The 18,241-nt window shown below is 39.9% G+C and overlaps 1 protein-coding gene across 2 annotated transcripts in view; it reads left to right on the forward strand.

The window, feature by feature from the left end:
* The first annotated feature begins 4,584 nt into the window (after positions 1–4,584).
* LOC120540828 (protogenin-like) overlaps positions 4,585–18,241 on the forward strand; it is a 112,624-nt gene continuing 98,967 nt past the window's right edge. For both annotated transcript variants that reach the window (XM_039771906.1, XM_039771907.1), the window contains exons 1-2: positions 4,585–4,700; positions 12,770–13,072. In XM_039771906.1, the coding sequence (XP_039627840.1) occupies positions 4,634–4,700; positions 12,770–13,072 (370 nt within the window). In that variant the 5' untranslated portion in view covers positions 4,585–4,633. The remainder of the gene's footprint in view (positions 4,701–12,769; positions 13,073–18,241) is intronic.

Here is an 18,241-nt window from a genome sequence, read left to right on the forward strand (position 1 = left end):
TTGTGACTGCTTCTTTGTCTTTAGAGAATATTGAAGATTTTATTTTCTTCTTTTTTGTAATTCTAGTGTGTTGGGGTTTGTTGCTGTTTGTCACAATATTCCTTGAGTTTCTGCGAAAATCTACATTTCCACTTGGGACAAATAAAGTACTATTAAATGTAAGCACTTTGAGCTACTTCAGTAAATTAAAGTATACTGCATAAGTAAATTATCAGTGTTGTTCTTATCTATCCATCCATCCATCCATATTCTATATGGATGATATACTTTGTGCTAGATAAAAATAACTGGCAGAAAACTGTAGTCAGTTTGAGGAAATTCTTGATCATCCTTGAAGTTTATAATTAAGAACTACCATTTCACATGTGACTGCTACAATTTGCTTGAAAAGACTTTACCAGTCTGTGTCCTGAAGGTGTTAATTTTAACCAAATACAGAATGTCCACATTCAGGAAAGGTTTGCATACCTTAGTATAAGTAACACTCTTGTTCACCTTTTGCCACATACTGGACATTCACCAAAAGGAGACTTTAAATGTCTGTATATTGGTGATACTATGCTACACCGAATGCACCCATCTGTGGAAGGCTTTCCAACTTTATTTACCTATGGAAGTTAAGACATGGTTTTCCAGTTTCTGCTAAATTATATCTGCACTTTGTTACTGCACAGACATGATTTGCCAGAAACTGGTAAACCAGTAATTTCTTAGCTGAAATCCTAAATTGGAGATGCATGCTACAGGAATAAACAAAGAAGGTGGAGGGTGATACACAGACTACAAAGAACAAAAACACTGAAGCAAGGCAGAAAAACAATTCAGTTAACGTAAATTATTCTCAGAAAGAGAAAAAGACTATGCCAGCACTTCATCTCTCTATGACACAAAACTGCATGTATAGCACTGCCACCACATATAAAATGAAGTAATTTACCAACTGTGACATATCTGCAGTCAGACAAGTTTGTCATATATCTACTTCTACTTATCATTGTGGACTTAAATCACTTGGAGTCTCTGATTCTCTCTCTATAAATATATACATATATATATACACATATATATATACATATACATATACATACACACTGTATATACATATACATACATATATACATATATACATATTGTTGTTTGTCACCACCACACGTGTTTATTTACAAATATATTTACAGTTAAATGGTCACTCAGACCCAGTCCAAAATCAGTGCACAAACCCCAACACAGAAACCTACCTTCCCCGCCGTGCCGCGCCACGCCATCGGATCGCTGATCGTACCTCCTCTATGGACACGACTGCCTTCCTCTCCAGTACCCACATCTCTGCCCGGAGGGCACGCAGCACCTGCAACAAACGCTGCTCCGCGGTCTGAAGGCACGCCTCCAGCTCCGACAGAACAGACAGGAAGTTAACTGATGCGGAGCCTACCTGCCTGTCAGCCTCCAACGCCGGTAACTTCCTATGGGCCTCCTCCTCGGGACAAATCCGGTCTCCCCCCTGCCCGTGATGGACATTCCTTGGTCCCGCCTCTCTGCAGTCATTGGCGGGCACACAAGACACAGCGTCCAATCGCGTGCTTGTCAGGGGGAGGGACTTCTGGTCCGCGGCCATCTTGCCTCCCCTTCTGCGGCGGCGACGTGCTTGCCAGCAGCCTTGTTGTTGCCGGCACCTCTCGAGCTGCAGCGTCTCCTCCTCCGCAGCCCTCGCGGCTTCCGTCGTGCTGCTGGAGCCCCGCAGACCGGCATGCGCCCGCCACTGACGTGGATCCGGGAAGTCCCTGCCGATAGGCAGGGAACTCACCTCCCCGGACTCATCCAACCAAGGAAACCTCCTCGGCGTGGCCTCTCTGGACACCATGCCGCCCCGGGCACCTCCAGCAACGGCGTGCTCGTGGGAGCCTGCTGCACTCCTTCCATGCACGCCGCCCGCCCGCAGCAGGGGAAAACGGCCCTCCTGCGGACCCCTGGCGGTCCGTGGGGTTTCTTTACCCTGCGGGGCTGTGTGCACGCAGCACCTGCGGCACGTGGGTGAGGTCCCCTGCTGCGCCGGGCTGTCCACAACAAAATTTCTTGATTCAGGTCCCCGCCTTGGAACTGGCGGAGCATCCTGCCGGCTACGCCATATGTGGACTTGACCCGGACACAGACAGGCGGACATGTTGTTTGTCACCACCACACGTGTTTATTTACAAATATATTTACAGTTAAATGATCACTCAGACCCAGTCCAAAATCAGTGCACAAATCCCAACACAGTCCTGCCCACAAATGCCACTTCTTCGGGCCGCCTCCAATCTCCTGTCTTGCCTTGTCCTCCTTCCACCCGACTCTAGCCTCGAATGATAGAAGACGGCCCCTTTTATCCATTCCCCGGATGAGCTCCAGGTGTTTCCGACACTCCCCGTTGGCCGCGCCCCAGCGTGGCGGAAGTGCCGGCTGTTCTCCCGGCAGCTCTCCGGTGTCCTTTTAGGTCTTCCCCCCAGCACTTCCTGGTGTGGCGGAAGTGCTGAGGTAACAGGTCCCCAAGGCATTGGGGCACCTCCTGGTGGTGACCACTGGCCCCTACAGGGTGGGGCTTCCATGCCCTCAACCCGTGGCCCCCAAAGCAACCAGGAAGGCGGCCTCCACGTGATCCAGGGTGGGCGCAGACCCACATCCTGTCCCTCATGGTGTCCCGGCCGGGTCGTGGCCCCTGGCATCCCTGACATTATATATATATATATATATATATATATATATATATATATATATATATATATATATATAGAGAGAGAGAGAGAGAAATATATAGAGAGAGAGAAATATATACTGTGCTTCATCCTGCTCCCACTCCTGACTCTAGCTCTCTGATTGTAGGGAGGCGACCCCTTTTATTTCCACCTGGATGTGCTCCAGGTGCCTGATGATGTTCTTCCGGCAGCACTTCCTGGTGTGGCGGAAGTGCTGCCCTTGCACCCGGAAGCACTCTGGGCGTGCCTGGAAGGATCATCCTCCATCTTCCTGGGTGTGGCATAAGTACATGTTTCCTGGGCTTTCTGAGGCTCGGGGCACCCCCTGGCGGGGACCACGAGCCCCAATGGGATTGAGCCTCTTTGCTCCTCTTCCGTGGTCCTCTCCAGATCCATGGTGGTTACACAGGTCCTTCCAGGCATCTCGGCTGGGTCTGGCCCATATACATATATACATATACATATACACATACATACATACATACACAGTAATACAGCGCCCAACCTGGCACAGACTGACACAGAGGCACGTGTAAAATCAATACAGTTTTTATTTTTCTTTTCAGCCGTGGGACACGCCTGCCCCACAGGCCCAACACAGTCCCAAAAGCACTTGGGCAACTCAGACACTTTTTCTCTTCACCTTGGCACCACCATTCCTCCCAGGTAACCTCGTACTCTTCCTCCCAATTCTGGCTAATGAGTGGTGGATGCTGGCCCTTTTTATAGCCCATCTGGAAGTGCTCCAGGTTCTTGATCACCTGAGGCTAACTGCACTTCCGGGCTGGGCTGTAGAGGTGTCCACATGACCCTGGTCTGGATTAACTGAGCTAGAAAATGACATGACATTATTCTGTTCACACATTCAATGACTCCAGCCACCCTTTGACCCTGAACTGAAACGAGCATATACTGTAGATGGATTGAAGGATGCCTAGATGGATGAATGACAACTGGCTTGTCTTGGACTTGTACATTTTCAACTAGGTTTAATTTAAAAAAAAAAAAAAAAAAAAATCACATAAAAATCTGATACTTGTTTCTCATCATATGTGATGACATTGGTGACAATCAGGCTTTCCAAAGCTATCTGAGGAAGTAAAGGCATTGATGAGCCTTCTTGATGATACTCAACATGTGTTACAGTATGTCCTTGCACAGTTTTTAGTCAGTGACTTCAAGTAATTTAAAGCTGCAGACCCTAACTACTACATCCCCTCTGTTACAAATGAGTATAGTTTGCCTCCTGACGTCCATACTCACATTAAAGGAACAAATTGTCCCATCTATGACTTGTTTATAAAGCCTACAATGGTGGTATTATCAGTAAATGTAATGAGAACACTTGAGCTGTTTAACATTATGTTACACTGCAAGTATAACAGAGTGACAAAGTATATTGTTTGAAATTAAATTGTAATTTTTGTAAATGAACTTGATCTAACGTACAATTACTGCAAATCTGAAGCTGTCTGGTTTTAGAATAGCCTTCACAATCAGACTAAGTTTTAAAAATTACAACATAAATGAAATGATACTTTTTCTATCACTGACACTTGCATGCACCTTTCCAGACTGACGTATTGGTTCGGAATTCACTTCAGATGCGCTTTAAACTCCCATTGCCTTCTAGAAAAACTCCAATAATGTGCCGTTCGCCTTTCAAAGGTCAAAGGCTGCGGGCTTTTATGTGCAAGTTGTGCGACTCCCATGAGCTAGCGGAGGAACTCTGCCTTGCCGCATCACCGCCCAGCCCCGTAAAGTGGGTGGTGTCCGTGCGCGGAGAAGCACAGGTCCCTGTGCGGTGGCCGGCGCGCTCCTCAGACTGTATTAGCATTAGTCACGAGTAGAGTGAGAGGGGAGCGCTGGCCGCGCTTAGCATGCAAAAACAATCGGAATAAATGGCGTATTTTAAAAGGAGTAGATGTCCTCCAGTACTGTATTTATCAGTACTTCTTCCAGTTTCTGGTAAGTTCAACAGAATTTGTGATTTTTGAAGGTTATTTTAAGAAGACGGGACTCTTTTCTTTTTGTGAGATGAGATGACCCCCCGGACATGTCCTTTAGTCGTGGTCGAATATTTGGTCTATTACGTCCAGCCTAGATGACCAACTGCATGTGCATTCCTGGTTGAATACAAGCTAGAAATGCTCAACCTTTTGGATATAAACAAAAAAATGTATCTAAAAACTTCAAAGAGAGAACCTTAAAGTGATTGCGATCTCCCTTATTGTGCTCTGTCCAGCGATGGTGTAATGGCCGCACTGACCAGTGATCGGGGCATCTGTTGTCCATACTCGTGCGTCCCAGTCTTTGATTTTTCGGAATTTTCTTTTTGTCTTTCTGGATTTCACTCCTCAGTACCTAACTGTACGTACAGTAGGCAATCGTCAGTTTGTAAGATCTATGCGTGATGCACGTGGATTTATTTATACTGGATTGACCCGAGTTGAGAATTAGTTTGCCACGGGTCCGTAGTGTAAGCGGCCAGGTCATTTTTGCCTTCGGCACCTCGTAACTCTGTTACTTTATTTTTGAGCTATTGGCTGCAGGGTTGAATCGCTGCACTTTTTTGGTGTGTGTGTGTGTGTGTGTGTGTGTGTGTGTGGGGTGGGGTGTATTTCTTGAATTAGTCCTAGAGTTTGCCAGGCTGTTAATTTGCATACAGAATTGATACAATGCCGCAATCCATAGCCATGTGCCTTTGCTGCTTTCTGAGGTATTTACAGCAGTGCCGCTACAAATCCCGTATTAACTTGGCGCTGTTTATTAATTTAAGGAAGTATAAAGATGCAGATGAATTTTATTGTATCTTTGATATGCCCTGGTCTCAAACCAGAATTTCTTTTATATTATCGCAAACGGGAAAATATTCAGAAGCTAGATATGCGTTCAGCATCCAAATCTTGATTAACCTCGTGTGGAGTGAGATTGATTAAAAGCAGCAAGTTGTTTTTATCCCACGAGTTTTTAACATGCTCGAGTTGCCTTAAAACATTGTTGAACTTATATGGACACATAGCTTTGGCGAAATATTTGCCCCCGTAGTTATTCGCAGATTCGGTCAGTTTTACTTTTTAGATGGAATAGCCCAAAGCAACTGCATTGCACGATGATGCAGTGCTTAACACTATTCAAAGTGTTTCCTCCACTTTTAAAAAAAAAAAAAAAAAAATCAGTTTTCATATTTTATACCATTAAAAAATGGTAGTCCATTTTACACATCAGTTCCTTGTACAGTACTTTTTCATTTTCACTGCTCAAAGTGTTATCTTCATTTTTTTTTTTTTTTCCATAACACAAATTTCCTCGTTCTGTTAATCTGTTATGTTTTTATCCAAATGCCCATCTCCTCATTAGAGTAGAAACGTATTTATCATATAACAAAAACAGGTAAATTGCACGGTTTTTGGCGGGGTTCTGCTTCATAATGCTTAGATCAGTTCTTGGTTGGTTGGTAATAGTAATTGGTTTCCGATTTTCATTTACCCATCGGCGTCCCGTCCAAAGCATGTTCAGGGATTGGGTCGTTACTTGAATTTGCTCTTTAAAAAATAGATAATCGTTGACACAACGCATTTATTGGGTGAAATAAAAATATTTAAAATGTAACATCATTTTTAACAAATGTATAACGCGATGCGAAACCTATGAAATGCCATATTATGATGCCAGTTACGCAGATAAAGAATATTGTGGGCTGTTTTTGTAATACAGAAGCCAGAGTGGGGTTGATTTCATTTGCAACCATCACGTGAGTGTGCAAATTCTGACTTTTTATTCTCATGGTACCTCCCTTTCTTGCTAAATGTACTGAATCAGAGTTTGATTCGGGTCTAAATAAGCACCAGTGAGACGATCCTGTCGTGCACCACCAGAGGAGCACGTGCGAAAGTGGAGACGCCTAATCACTATACAGTATTGTCTTTTATTCTAGCCGTGAATTTCATGTACTTTCTTTACAAGCAAACTTGTCTGACGATTAATATACTTCATTTTTATCAAAAAGTAACCCTTATTTAACTCTACGGGCATTTCATTAATTGTATTGGTTTTACATTCGGGTTGGATATTCGCAAGCTCTAAGCAGTAGTTTGTTATGTGTTTGATGATTTATTACGTATTTTAAACATCTTTCGTTGTGTTTCACCATGTTGTTTTGAACGGTTCAGTTTATTTTGATTAATAAGATTAACTGAAATATTGCTCGCTGTCATCATACAACTGCTTTGCTTTTTAATATATGTACTCATACGCGTTTTTGGTATTACAGCCCTGTAATGTGCATATTGTTTTGGTGCGGCCAAAACAGTTAATGAGTCGCAGGGGCATGCTTTGTGGTTGATTTTTCAAGTATCTGAAGAATGTCTTACCTGGTGCGTGCTTAAACCGTACGTGCAATTGCTAAAACATCGTTTTCTATTTGAACCGCAACTGCTCAAGAAATGCACTGGTTTCTTCTGGCATGAAAACTCAGTCACTCATTAAACGGGACAGCCGTGTCTCAAATTAAAACACAAGTCACATGTTTCATTTTGATTCCTTTGCGGTCAATTTCCTTTAAAACTCAAAATTCATAAAGTGTCATATAGTCATACATATATATATATATATTTTTTTTTTTTTTTTTTTTGCCCGTAAGAATGTGTTTTATGTAAGATGTGTTCATTTCCCTCTTGGGGTATCACTGCAATCACATTTTTGACGCTGAATAAGAAATGACATTTTTTTTAAATCTTCTGTTTTAAGATTTTTGTAATACATTCCAGATGGCTCATATTGTTCAGTCATTTACACAAGTGGCCCCAATGGATGCACTCAAACCAGTGATTTTCAGAAAGTTTTAGTGCCCTTGTGTCATCCACTGAAATCTAAGTAGTTCTTGTTTTGCACTGTACACTGCAAATAAACTCACAGAACAAGGCAATTGCTTAAAGCCATTCCCTTTTTAATATCAGAGTTAGATTTGAGGCAGTCCTACCTGGGGGAGAAATGTGAACGACACCATATGCCAAATATCTGGTATTCTCACTGGAATGGCTTTACAGGGAGAAGAAATGTCAGTCATGGACATTGTGTTATCTTGGTCAGCAGGAGGCAGTACTTCAAAGCAGTTCTGTATAACTGCCCACTTTAAAATTCTTCAGCTTCAACCCCATTGCCCGTTTAGATTTAGGGTTAGAGTCACCTCTGTTGGGACTACAACTGTAAGGCAAGAGGCAGAGCCTATGAGAAGGGAGGGTGTGCCCTAGATTTAGGGTTAGAGTCACCTCTGTTGGGACTACAACTGTAAGGCAAGAGGCAGAGCCTATGAGAAGGGAGGGTGTGCCCTAAAGTGATATAAGAAGTCAATGGATTGGAGGCAATAGGAGTGTGAGTTAAGCACAGTTGTGCAGGCTGACCTTGAGTAACTGACTAGGTGCTGACTTTGTGCACATTAATTCCTGTCTGCCCTTTGTTATGCATGTGTAAGATTTACTTAACTAGAAAAAAAGAAGTTGGAAAATGAAATAATAGACGTGAGGTTTTTGTCAGATTGTCATGCCAAACACTTAGAACTTAGGCCATCAAGTGTATGATTTCTATGAATTTTAAAATACTAGGGTGAAAAAAAAGATGATATACTGTATTTTCGAGATATAATCAGAACATTTGTATATAAGTGTTGTGTTAGGCATGCTGCAAAACTGTAGATATTAAGGTCAGGCCAGTGTGATGTAGTATCTGAAGTATTGTACAAGATGCTAGAGGTCTTAGACATTACCAGTGTTCATTTATTGTGCCATGTTTGTAATTACAAATTACAAGGACTCAAGGACAAGACTCAAGTGTCTAACTTGGAAATAATTCATATACATATTGTTTACTGTGGACCTGGCCAGTACTTGGATGGGGGTCCATCTAGGAAAAGCTTGGGTTGCTGCTGAAAGAGATGTTGATGAGGCCATCAGGGGGCACTTACCCTGTGCTTTGTGTGTGAATTTCAATGCATCATTGCAGTGACAGAGACAATGTGCTGTAAAAATTAGCGCCGTCCTTTGGTTGAGATGTTAAACCATGACCATGACTACCTGTGGTCAAACAAGTTTGTCCTGTTTTTTTTTTTTTAGAAAATATTAGGGCATTTCTTGATGTCTTGGCTAAATTGCCCACCATGGCCTGGTCATTCTGGCCCCCTAATCATCCCCTGCCCCTTATTGGCTAACTGTCTCTCTCACTGCTTAATGTGTGGTGAGTGTACAGGTGCAAAAATGACTGCCGTTGCATCGTCCAGGTGAATGCTACACATTGGTGGTGGTTGAAGTGGCTTATAAAGCACTCTGAGTAAGTTAGAAACTTGCTCTTAATTTTGTAATTATAATACATATATCAGTCTAGCTTTAGCTTTGTGCATTACCTTTATAAATAGAATTTCAAGACCTCATGATAGGAGCTTTATCAATAAATAACTTATTCTGTCTTTATTTTATACAGTGCTCAGAGGCAATCCAGATTTGTTTGAAACAATATAATGCCAAAAACATTTATCTCATGTAGTGCCGTTCATTTTAATTATCCCTATTATGATATGATCAATATTCATCCATCAAATTATATTTTATATACTGCCTTTCATGAGCATCAACTTTTTCTCATATAGCACATTTAATGCTAAAATGCATCTCAGTTTTGTTTGGAACAGTATCATTCTAGTAACTTTATTTTGTACTGCAATGATCATGGTTTAGCGTCTTAAAGATGTTCTGACAATGCTTCATTAACATTTATATCCTAATATTAAAAGCAGTATTTTTTATTAACCTGTATTAATTACAAATTTCTCACATATTACATAATATTGTCTGCAAACACAGCCCATTATTGACTCTGAGGAGAGGCTGGTGTTATTACTGTAACCATATTATTTGTAAGACCCTTGTTTTTCTTTTCAAATGTAGGCTCTTTGAAGCACCAAGGCCCCATTTTATTGTGTAAATGATAATAAGACACCAGATGTTTCCGATCTTTTGTTGATGAATATTTCTAGTTCAGGTATGGTGTTGAACTAAACATAGCAGGTTTGATGTTATGTAGCTTAGACCTGATGACTGGTTGCTTTAGTTTGTGTTTAGGGTCATAGGGACTGAAGAGGCAGCCAACTCTGTCAGTGGAATATACAAAATGTAATTTTTAACTTCACAATACACTGATCTTTACGAACAAGAGAGCCTCCATCAGAATTGTTAATTGATGGCAATAATTACCTCTAAAAGCTTTTTAGCAAACAGACATTTTTACTTCATTAAGTAGATTATCATAGCAGTGTTGATGGGGTCAGTATACTGGTATCTGAAAGTCAAATGATACTTCTGAACACTGGAGTGAGACCCTGCAGCCTGAATATTAGGACAGGAAAAAAAGTTTGTTTGTGTTTCTCTTTCTACTGATTTCTCATAAAATCTCTCTTTTTATGGTGTTCACCATTCCAGATCTCTTTTGACAAGCTTGTAAAATTTGCACAGAGTACCTCCCACATTAGCCTGCCCTGTCAAGGATGAAACTTCCTAATCTTTTCAGGAGAGTTCTGGTGTATGGCAGGCTTAAGAAAGGTGCTCCTGTTTAATGACTTCTCTTTTTCACCAATAGTTTTGTTCTGAGTACAATTAGGGACCATATATTTTTTTTTTCTGCCTTTCTTGGCAGACAGGAGCTTCCAGTGTGCAGTCAAGTCAATTTATGGGCCATAAATAATTTGATTAAATGTGTGTGAAGGGAAGCCAAGAGATCCAAGTATGATTATTGTATCACATTACATGCATGCCTGGGTGGTTCAAGTTTATTCCAGAGAGAACTTTCAGAAGTATTCAATTTTCATCATTTTGACTATGCAACATTTTGTAAGAAACATAGTGAACATATATCTTATTTGTCTGTGCCTGGAATTAGTGTTGCACAACAGAGTGTCAGATTTTTGATATATTTTAATCTACTCATCTTGTGTATGTGCAAGCACTCCCTCAATTATTTCAGTTGTAAAATGAATTGACCTGTATCAGGATATAAATTTTTATTTCACATTAGCCTTGCAACCTGTTGAAACCAACTAATAGAATACATTTTAAAATATTTGATATTTCTTGCACTACATGTACTTTCAGTGCCTTTCCCTAGTATACTTGTGTGACTGAACCTCTCTTGACCACCACTCTCTCTTTTGAGCATGTTCCCATGACTCTGTCATTTCAAGGCACCTTGCTCACCACCAGTCCGCTTTTTTACTTCCCATCTTTAAAGGTGTATCTCAGAGTGTGTCCTACGCCTTTACTACTCTATTTGTCTCACACTCACACTTGTTCTTTTATTCATGTCACCAAAGCTTAACTGACTGAATTGCTATGCGGGACGGGAGACACACACATAAATATCTTAGTGTTTTATAATGTAGTAGATAGTATCTTTCATAGTAAACAACATCTCATAATCAGTGTCAGTCTATCAATATATATTTTGATTAATGTCTTTCCAAATACATCATGAGTAAGCTGTATGAATATTTTAATCTGCTAAAGTCTTTATTGGCAAACATCATACCAACACTGACAAATTCTATGAAACTTTATTTGAAATATTTCATAGTAGGATTCTGTGAAGGCGGCACAGTGGCGCAGTGGGTAGCGCTGCTGCCTCGCAGTTAGGCGACCCGGGTTAGCTTCCTTGGTCCTCCCTGCATGAAGTTTGCATGCTTTCCCCATGGTCCGGTTTCCTCCCACAGTCCGAAGACATGCAGGTTAGGTGCATTGGCGATTCTAAATTGTGCCTAGTGTGTGCCTGGTGTTTGTTTCCTGCTTTGCGCCCTGTGTTGGCTGGGATTGGCTCCAGCAGAGCCCCATGACCCTGTAGTTAGGATATAGTGGGTTGGATGATGGATGGATCGATTCTGTGAAGGTGTTTGCATGCAATGACCTAAGATGCCATTTTTCCTGCCTATAATTGGCTATACAGTATTACAGGCAGTGTGGGGTAGTGGGAAAAAGGTATTGAACTCTAAACTACCAAAGTTGTCAAATTTAATTGCCACTTATGACACACTGTCTAATGTTTAAGTCACATAACCTGTGCTTTAACTGAAAAATCCATCCATCCATCCATTATCCAACCCTCTATATCCTAACACAGCATCACGGGGGTCTGCTGGAGCCATTCCCAGCCAACACAGGGCACTAGGCACGAGCAAATCCAGCCCACCGCAGGGCGCACACACACACACACACACACACACACACCAAGCACACACTAGGGGCAATTTAGGATCATCAATGCACCTAACCTGCATGTCTTTGGACTGTGGGAGGAAACCGGAGCACCCGGAGGAAACCCACACAGACATGGGGAGAACATGCGAACTCCATGCAGGGAGGACCCGGGAAGCGAACCAAGGTCTCCTTACTGTGAGGTAGCAACCCTACCCACTGTACCACCGTGCCGCCCATCTAACTGAAAAATGCCTTTGTAAAAAGTTATACAATATATCTGTAATTGTAAAGTACATTTGGATGGTGTTCAATCAAAAATCACGCTATGTAAAATAAAGGTTATTTGACAGTTACATCTATAGTCATTAGGATATTTGCCTGTTACTTGGTGTGGGTACTGTTCAATAAATTTTGAAATGTGGTTCTGTTCTCTGTAGTTTCATTCTCTCGCGCAAGAGGAATGCTTAGCTAACCTATATTTCATTGAGTTTTTTTAGGATGAAATTAATTATTTTATTTTTAATGCTTGTGTACAGCTGTTAGATTAGCAAGGCACTTTGTTATTATGACGGATCAGAAGTAATATCAGATATATTTAGGTCCCAGTGAAAAATGTTATCATGGTGCAAAATTGAAACTGAGAATAGAAATTTGTCAGGGGCTGCCACCTCCATGGTTGTGACATTTATCTGTACAGCATGTGTGGACATTCTGTTAACATACATATCTTCTGTAAAACTCCAAACCATTTGACAACCTATTTGACTTTTATTCACAATCTGTTTGTTCTCTTTTCTTTTACAGGTGTTTTATGTTTTAGTGAACTGTTTTTCTACAAGGAGCCACACAATGTCAATGTCATGAGGAAAGATCCAGTCATTTTGGACTGTCAAGCCCGTGGGGACTTGCCCATATCTATGAAATGGCTGAAAAATGGAGTGAAAGTAGTGGAAAATGACAGAGTGTATGCTTTGTCCAATGGGTCTCTTTACATTGCCGAAGTGGAAAGTAAAGCGGGGGACAAGTCGGATGAAGGTTTTTATCAGTGCCTTGCCCAGAACAAATATGGAGCAATCCTCAGCCAAAAATCTCGCCTCACCGTAGCTAGTAAGTGATAAATGTGACATACTGGCTTAATAACTGGAGTCTTGGATTTGTGGATGGATGAGATGCTATCATCTGGAGAGGGGAAAAAAGTGACATAAGGTGGAGTGGTGTGCTTGACAGGGGCAGTACCACTTCTGTGCTACAAGCCAACTTTTCCTTTGTCATTCTGTTGAATTAGGGGTGGGAAGGTGGTATATGGCTTTAAAATGAGAACTATACTTGTGTTTGACTTGTTAAGTAATTCAGAGCATTAATATGTGCACATTATTTGTTTGTGGTTTATAGCTTTTATCAGTTTGAGAAGTTTCATTAAATGACCACACTACATGACACAACACCACAGCTTTATACCTAGGGATGGTTTGGTGGTTTATAGCGCTAAAATAAAAGGATATAGCTTGGGCATTTGCATTAACATTTGCTTTCAAATCTCTTTAGGTTTAGCATGGTCTAACAATCATTTTCTTCCAACTGGGTTTTACATAAATGCATTCCCATTATTCTCACTGTTGCTATCAGTAATTCCAAACAACATCATTTTGCCAATTCAAGGCTTTTTGTGTTATCAGAATGTAGCCATTATGTACAGTTACATTTCAATAGCTCTTCCTAAAAATTGATAAATGCATATAAAGTTAAATCTAGTAAGTCACAGATAAACTGTAAGAATTCATAGACAAATTCCTATTGCTTTCTTTAGAAATACTGTATTGTAATAAATGATGCAAGTTGTCTCTTAACTCATTTTAATGACGAGATACTATATACTCCTGTATGTCTAACAAATCTCTGATAGAATTCATTACATAAGACAGAATGTCTCTAGGAAGCTTTTATTGGGTTCATATTTTTTTAAATTACGTATAGGTTGTTTCTAATCCATATAACATTCACTGTATAAAATTATCTCTGAACAAATTTTCAAAAATTTGTATTGTATCCTATAACTTGTTCCCAAAATATTTCTGTAAGACAAAGAGACAAATGTTTGCATTAGTTGGTTGTTCCTACAGCTTTCAATTTTTCTAAAAGGCCTGCATGATAATTTAGCTTTCAATTTGGACATCTCCTTAATTTCTTCTGAAAAAATAAAGCATTAGCCTTTTCACAGTTTGTATTAGAGAGGTATCAATTCCCTTTCTCTCTGTATTAGGCTTTCAACAGCAAGATTATCACTCTTTTGGTTTTTCCTCCAGCAGTCCCTGTTTTCTTGGGAAGGCTGTGACTTGAAGCTAAATTCACTAATCTATCTGATATCAGGCAGTGTCTGAACACACATGGGGGGGTGGTTGAAGGGTGGGATATTACTTTGGTGTAGCAGTCGGATAATAGATGAATTTCCAGAGTTATGGCTCTCTAACCCAGAAGTTCCACTGTGATAGAAAAGTTGTCCATTCATGTGCAAATCAGGTGGCTTGCAAGTTTAAAAGGTTGCAAAGTGTCCGGGATGTGGGTTACCCAAGTAATAAAGAGCAGATGACCCGCCATTCAGTGGCCAAGGCTTTCATGTTGTGAGTGATTGCCACGAATTGTTCTTTTGGAATGCACAGCTTCATATATGTTAACAGACCCTTCCTTTAGTGTCGCCCAGGAGCATTATCACAAGAGGACATCAGAGCACCTCTGCTGGGACCTCCTTCCTCCCCTCAGGCCACAGCCAGACACAAAAGAATGTGCTTCTGACTTTTTCTTTCTCTGAATTTAAATGCAGAGAAACCTTAGCTTTTGGCTAACACCTGGGTCACAAACTAGCCAGCCTGTGGCATTGTCAGCAAGGATAGATCCTTACAAGGCTCAGCACACACTTTCTATATGAAAGAACTGTACAGATATGACAGACTGGAAGGAAATGGCTTGCAGAGCTCATGCTAATTTGTAACTGTGGGGATTCCTTGGGTTTGACTAGCCTTTCACTTTATTCAGCTTTTGTTGACCCTAAACAAAAAAATGACACAGATGTTTAAAAAAAAAAAAGAAGAAAAAAAGATTGCCTGTCCCCAGCTGCAAATAAGAATTCCTTTTAAAATAAATGGACTATTACAACAGTCCAGTCTATAAGTCCTTGTAAAATCAAAACTTATTACAGTGCAATTCTTTAAATTGCTAAGACTTCTAATTAGCCATCTCAATACACCAGTCACATTTGATGTAGGCTTAGGGTAATTGTGAATGTTCGAACCATTGGTATAACACGGGGGTAATTTAATGATACAATTCAGTAAACTGAAATTCATAAACTAATTCCTAATGCTTACAAAAAATATACACTATTACATAAAGATGTATACTGTATATGCTAATCAAGTACTAGGTATACATATCTGTAAAAATATTTCATTTTTTTTAAAATAGCTAATGAACTAAATACAATGTAATTTTATATAGAGCACTTCACAGAAACAATCTCCAGAATTTTCTCTCATTAATATTACAAATATAAATTTCCTTCAGTTTATCATTTACTTTCTAATCTGCTTGTTCCAGAAGTACAAGCACCCGGAGCCTAACTCAATCACATTTGGCAAAACGCAGGAACCTTTATTAGGACACGAGTTAATCTCAGGGCAAACTCACACACAAACATTTCACATATAGCAAGCAAGTTTAGATTACCAGTTATCCTATGGGAGAATACCAATATTGACATGAGGAGAATGTGAAAACACTATATCTAGATCAGGACTCAACCGCATCCTTTTGACCACCATTACTTGGGCTGTAAAGACTGACTGACTTCTTGGTGGAGCATCCGCCATTGATCCAGTTCTGCCCAAATAAGGAAAATATTGTGAGCAAAACAGATCAAAAATTTATAACAAAAAGTTTGATTGTGTAATGTTTAAAGTTGGCATAACCATACAAAAGACAACACTTGATTTTTGATTTTGATTATTTCTTGTAGGATGTCTTCAAGTATTTCAATTTCCTCCTATATCCTAAGGATGTCTGAGTACTGTTAACTGGTGTTTTTAAATGACCTCGTGTGTGTGATGTCCCATTCAGACTAGTGATTCCTGCTTTGTCCCAGAAAGCGTTGGTATAGACTACAGTCTATGAAATCAGGTTTTTGTGACTCGATATAATCATAAGTAAATCCATTATCATGGTGGAAACTTGCTAATGAGAATGCCATACAAATGCATTGGTCAACTTTTGCATTTAAAATATTAATAGTTAATTAAATATTAGATGATGTTTACCAACCTCTTATATTGACAATTAAACCTACATTTAACAAATTTAAATTTATTATTTCACATGCACAGTAACTGATAAGTGCTGTTTCACAGATCCAATGACCTAAGTTCAAATTCCTGCCAATCACCATCTCAATAGGTTTGCACATTGTCTTTGATTAATCCATATCCCAACGACAGTTTGAATGGATGTGTGCTATCTGATCAACTGGATATCGCCACACAGGAAAACAGGAAGATTTTTGTAAAGTTAATTACTTTTCAATTGTATATATTGTAGGTGCACATGGGGATATACAGTATACTTCATTATACAATGTCTTGTACGTTCAAGAGGGGATCAGCTTGCCTTGGGTATGATGAAGAACTGTTATATATTATACAACCATATTGGCTCAAGTATAAAAATAAATATTTCAAGAATCAAAACACCAGATTAAGGCTGATGTACACTCCTAGTATCCCTCTTGTTCACGGCTTATTACTGAATGACATTTAAGGACTAGTGAAGATGGCCTCTGTCATATCTATAAGTCATATTTAACTTTAAAGAGTGAAAACAAAGAAAAAGACGGATTAAAGCCGTTAATTGCTAATCCATCTAGTAAGCTACGGACAGGAAGCTGCCTGTTTATTTCCTTTCCTTAAAAGGTGGAAATTGGATTCTTCAGAATGGGGCCCACAGTTAGTCTCTTAATTAGCCTGAAGCAGTCATGTCTGTCAAGAGAAAAGGGGAGGAAGGTAGAGGGGGCTGGGATGCCTGTGATGGCTGGCTGACTTTTACCTCTTTTTGTAGGCCCTCTAACATTTTCTCCCTTCATTAAAGAGACGGCCCAGTTGCTAGCCTGACTTCCTGTATGTATTAATTGTTATCCCAATGTACTGCACTGTTCCTTTACAGCAGTAACCAAAGAGTACATGTTCAGTGTTCATATTCCATAGAGTTTTGATAATTATTTTACATTAACTGCAGTGTCGATATACAAAGTTATTGTCTTTTGCCTTATTTTTATAGTATGTAAGGTATCTTCAAGTATAATGTCAAAATGATAACAGACAGTGAAATCTGTCAATCCATTACATGTATTTTGTAAAGAATATTTCACAGATATGCAGCTCCTGATATCGCTTTTTAAAGGATTTCAGTATTTTAAGCACTTTACTCAGAAGAGGGTAACACACTGTAAACATTATTGTGTGGAATACTTTGTAATGGCATAACCTGTGAAAGGCGATGTACAGTATAACATGAATACTATTGACATTTGTAATTTTTAAATTAAAACATCCATCTCTCCATTTTCTACATCCATTTGAGTCAATATGGGGTGAAAGCAAATCCCAGCTGCATCAAGCACAAGTCAGGAACTAACTCTAGACAGGTTGCCAATGTGTAACAGGGTATTCTTGTGTGTGCAACTACATTTGCACATACAAGGTCAAGTGATGACAGTTAACATAAGTAATATCTATATTGGATGTAGAAGAAAACTGGCATACCCAGAGAAAAACCCACAAACATTGGGATAACACGCAATCTCTGCATACAGAAGGAAAACCAGGGCATTGGAATTATGGAGACAGTGGTGTTAAGAGTGCTATTATGCCATTACTGAAATAAAACTATATTAATCAAAGTCTGTATTTATGAACCCCCGTGACCCTGAACTGGATTAATCTGAATGGCCGGAATAACATTATTAGTGAATCTTTAATGTACTGAAGTGCATCGAGGAGAGATTTGCTCACTATGAATGGAGCTTTATAAAGATTTATTGATTTTTAATGTCTTTTTATGTATCATTGTATGCAGTTTTTAACTGTTTATATAGTTTTATATCGTTTTGTCCCCATGATGCACTCACCCGAGCTTACAACTCTCTGCAGCAGTGTTTGGTCCGTTTCTTAGCTATTTCCAAACGAGGCAGTGATGCATCCTGCCAGTATACTTTGAACAGCTATTTGGTAGTAG

This window comes from Polypterus senegalus, chromosome 12, assembly GCF_016835505.1.
Source record: "Polypterus senegalus isolate Bchr_013 chromosome 12, ASM1683550v1, whole genome shotgun sequence".
NCBI classification, from domain to species: domain Eukaryota; kingdom Metazoa; phylum Chordata; class Cladistia; order Polypteriformes; family Polypteridae; genus Polypterus; species Polypterus senegalus.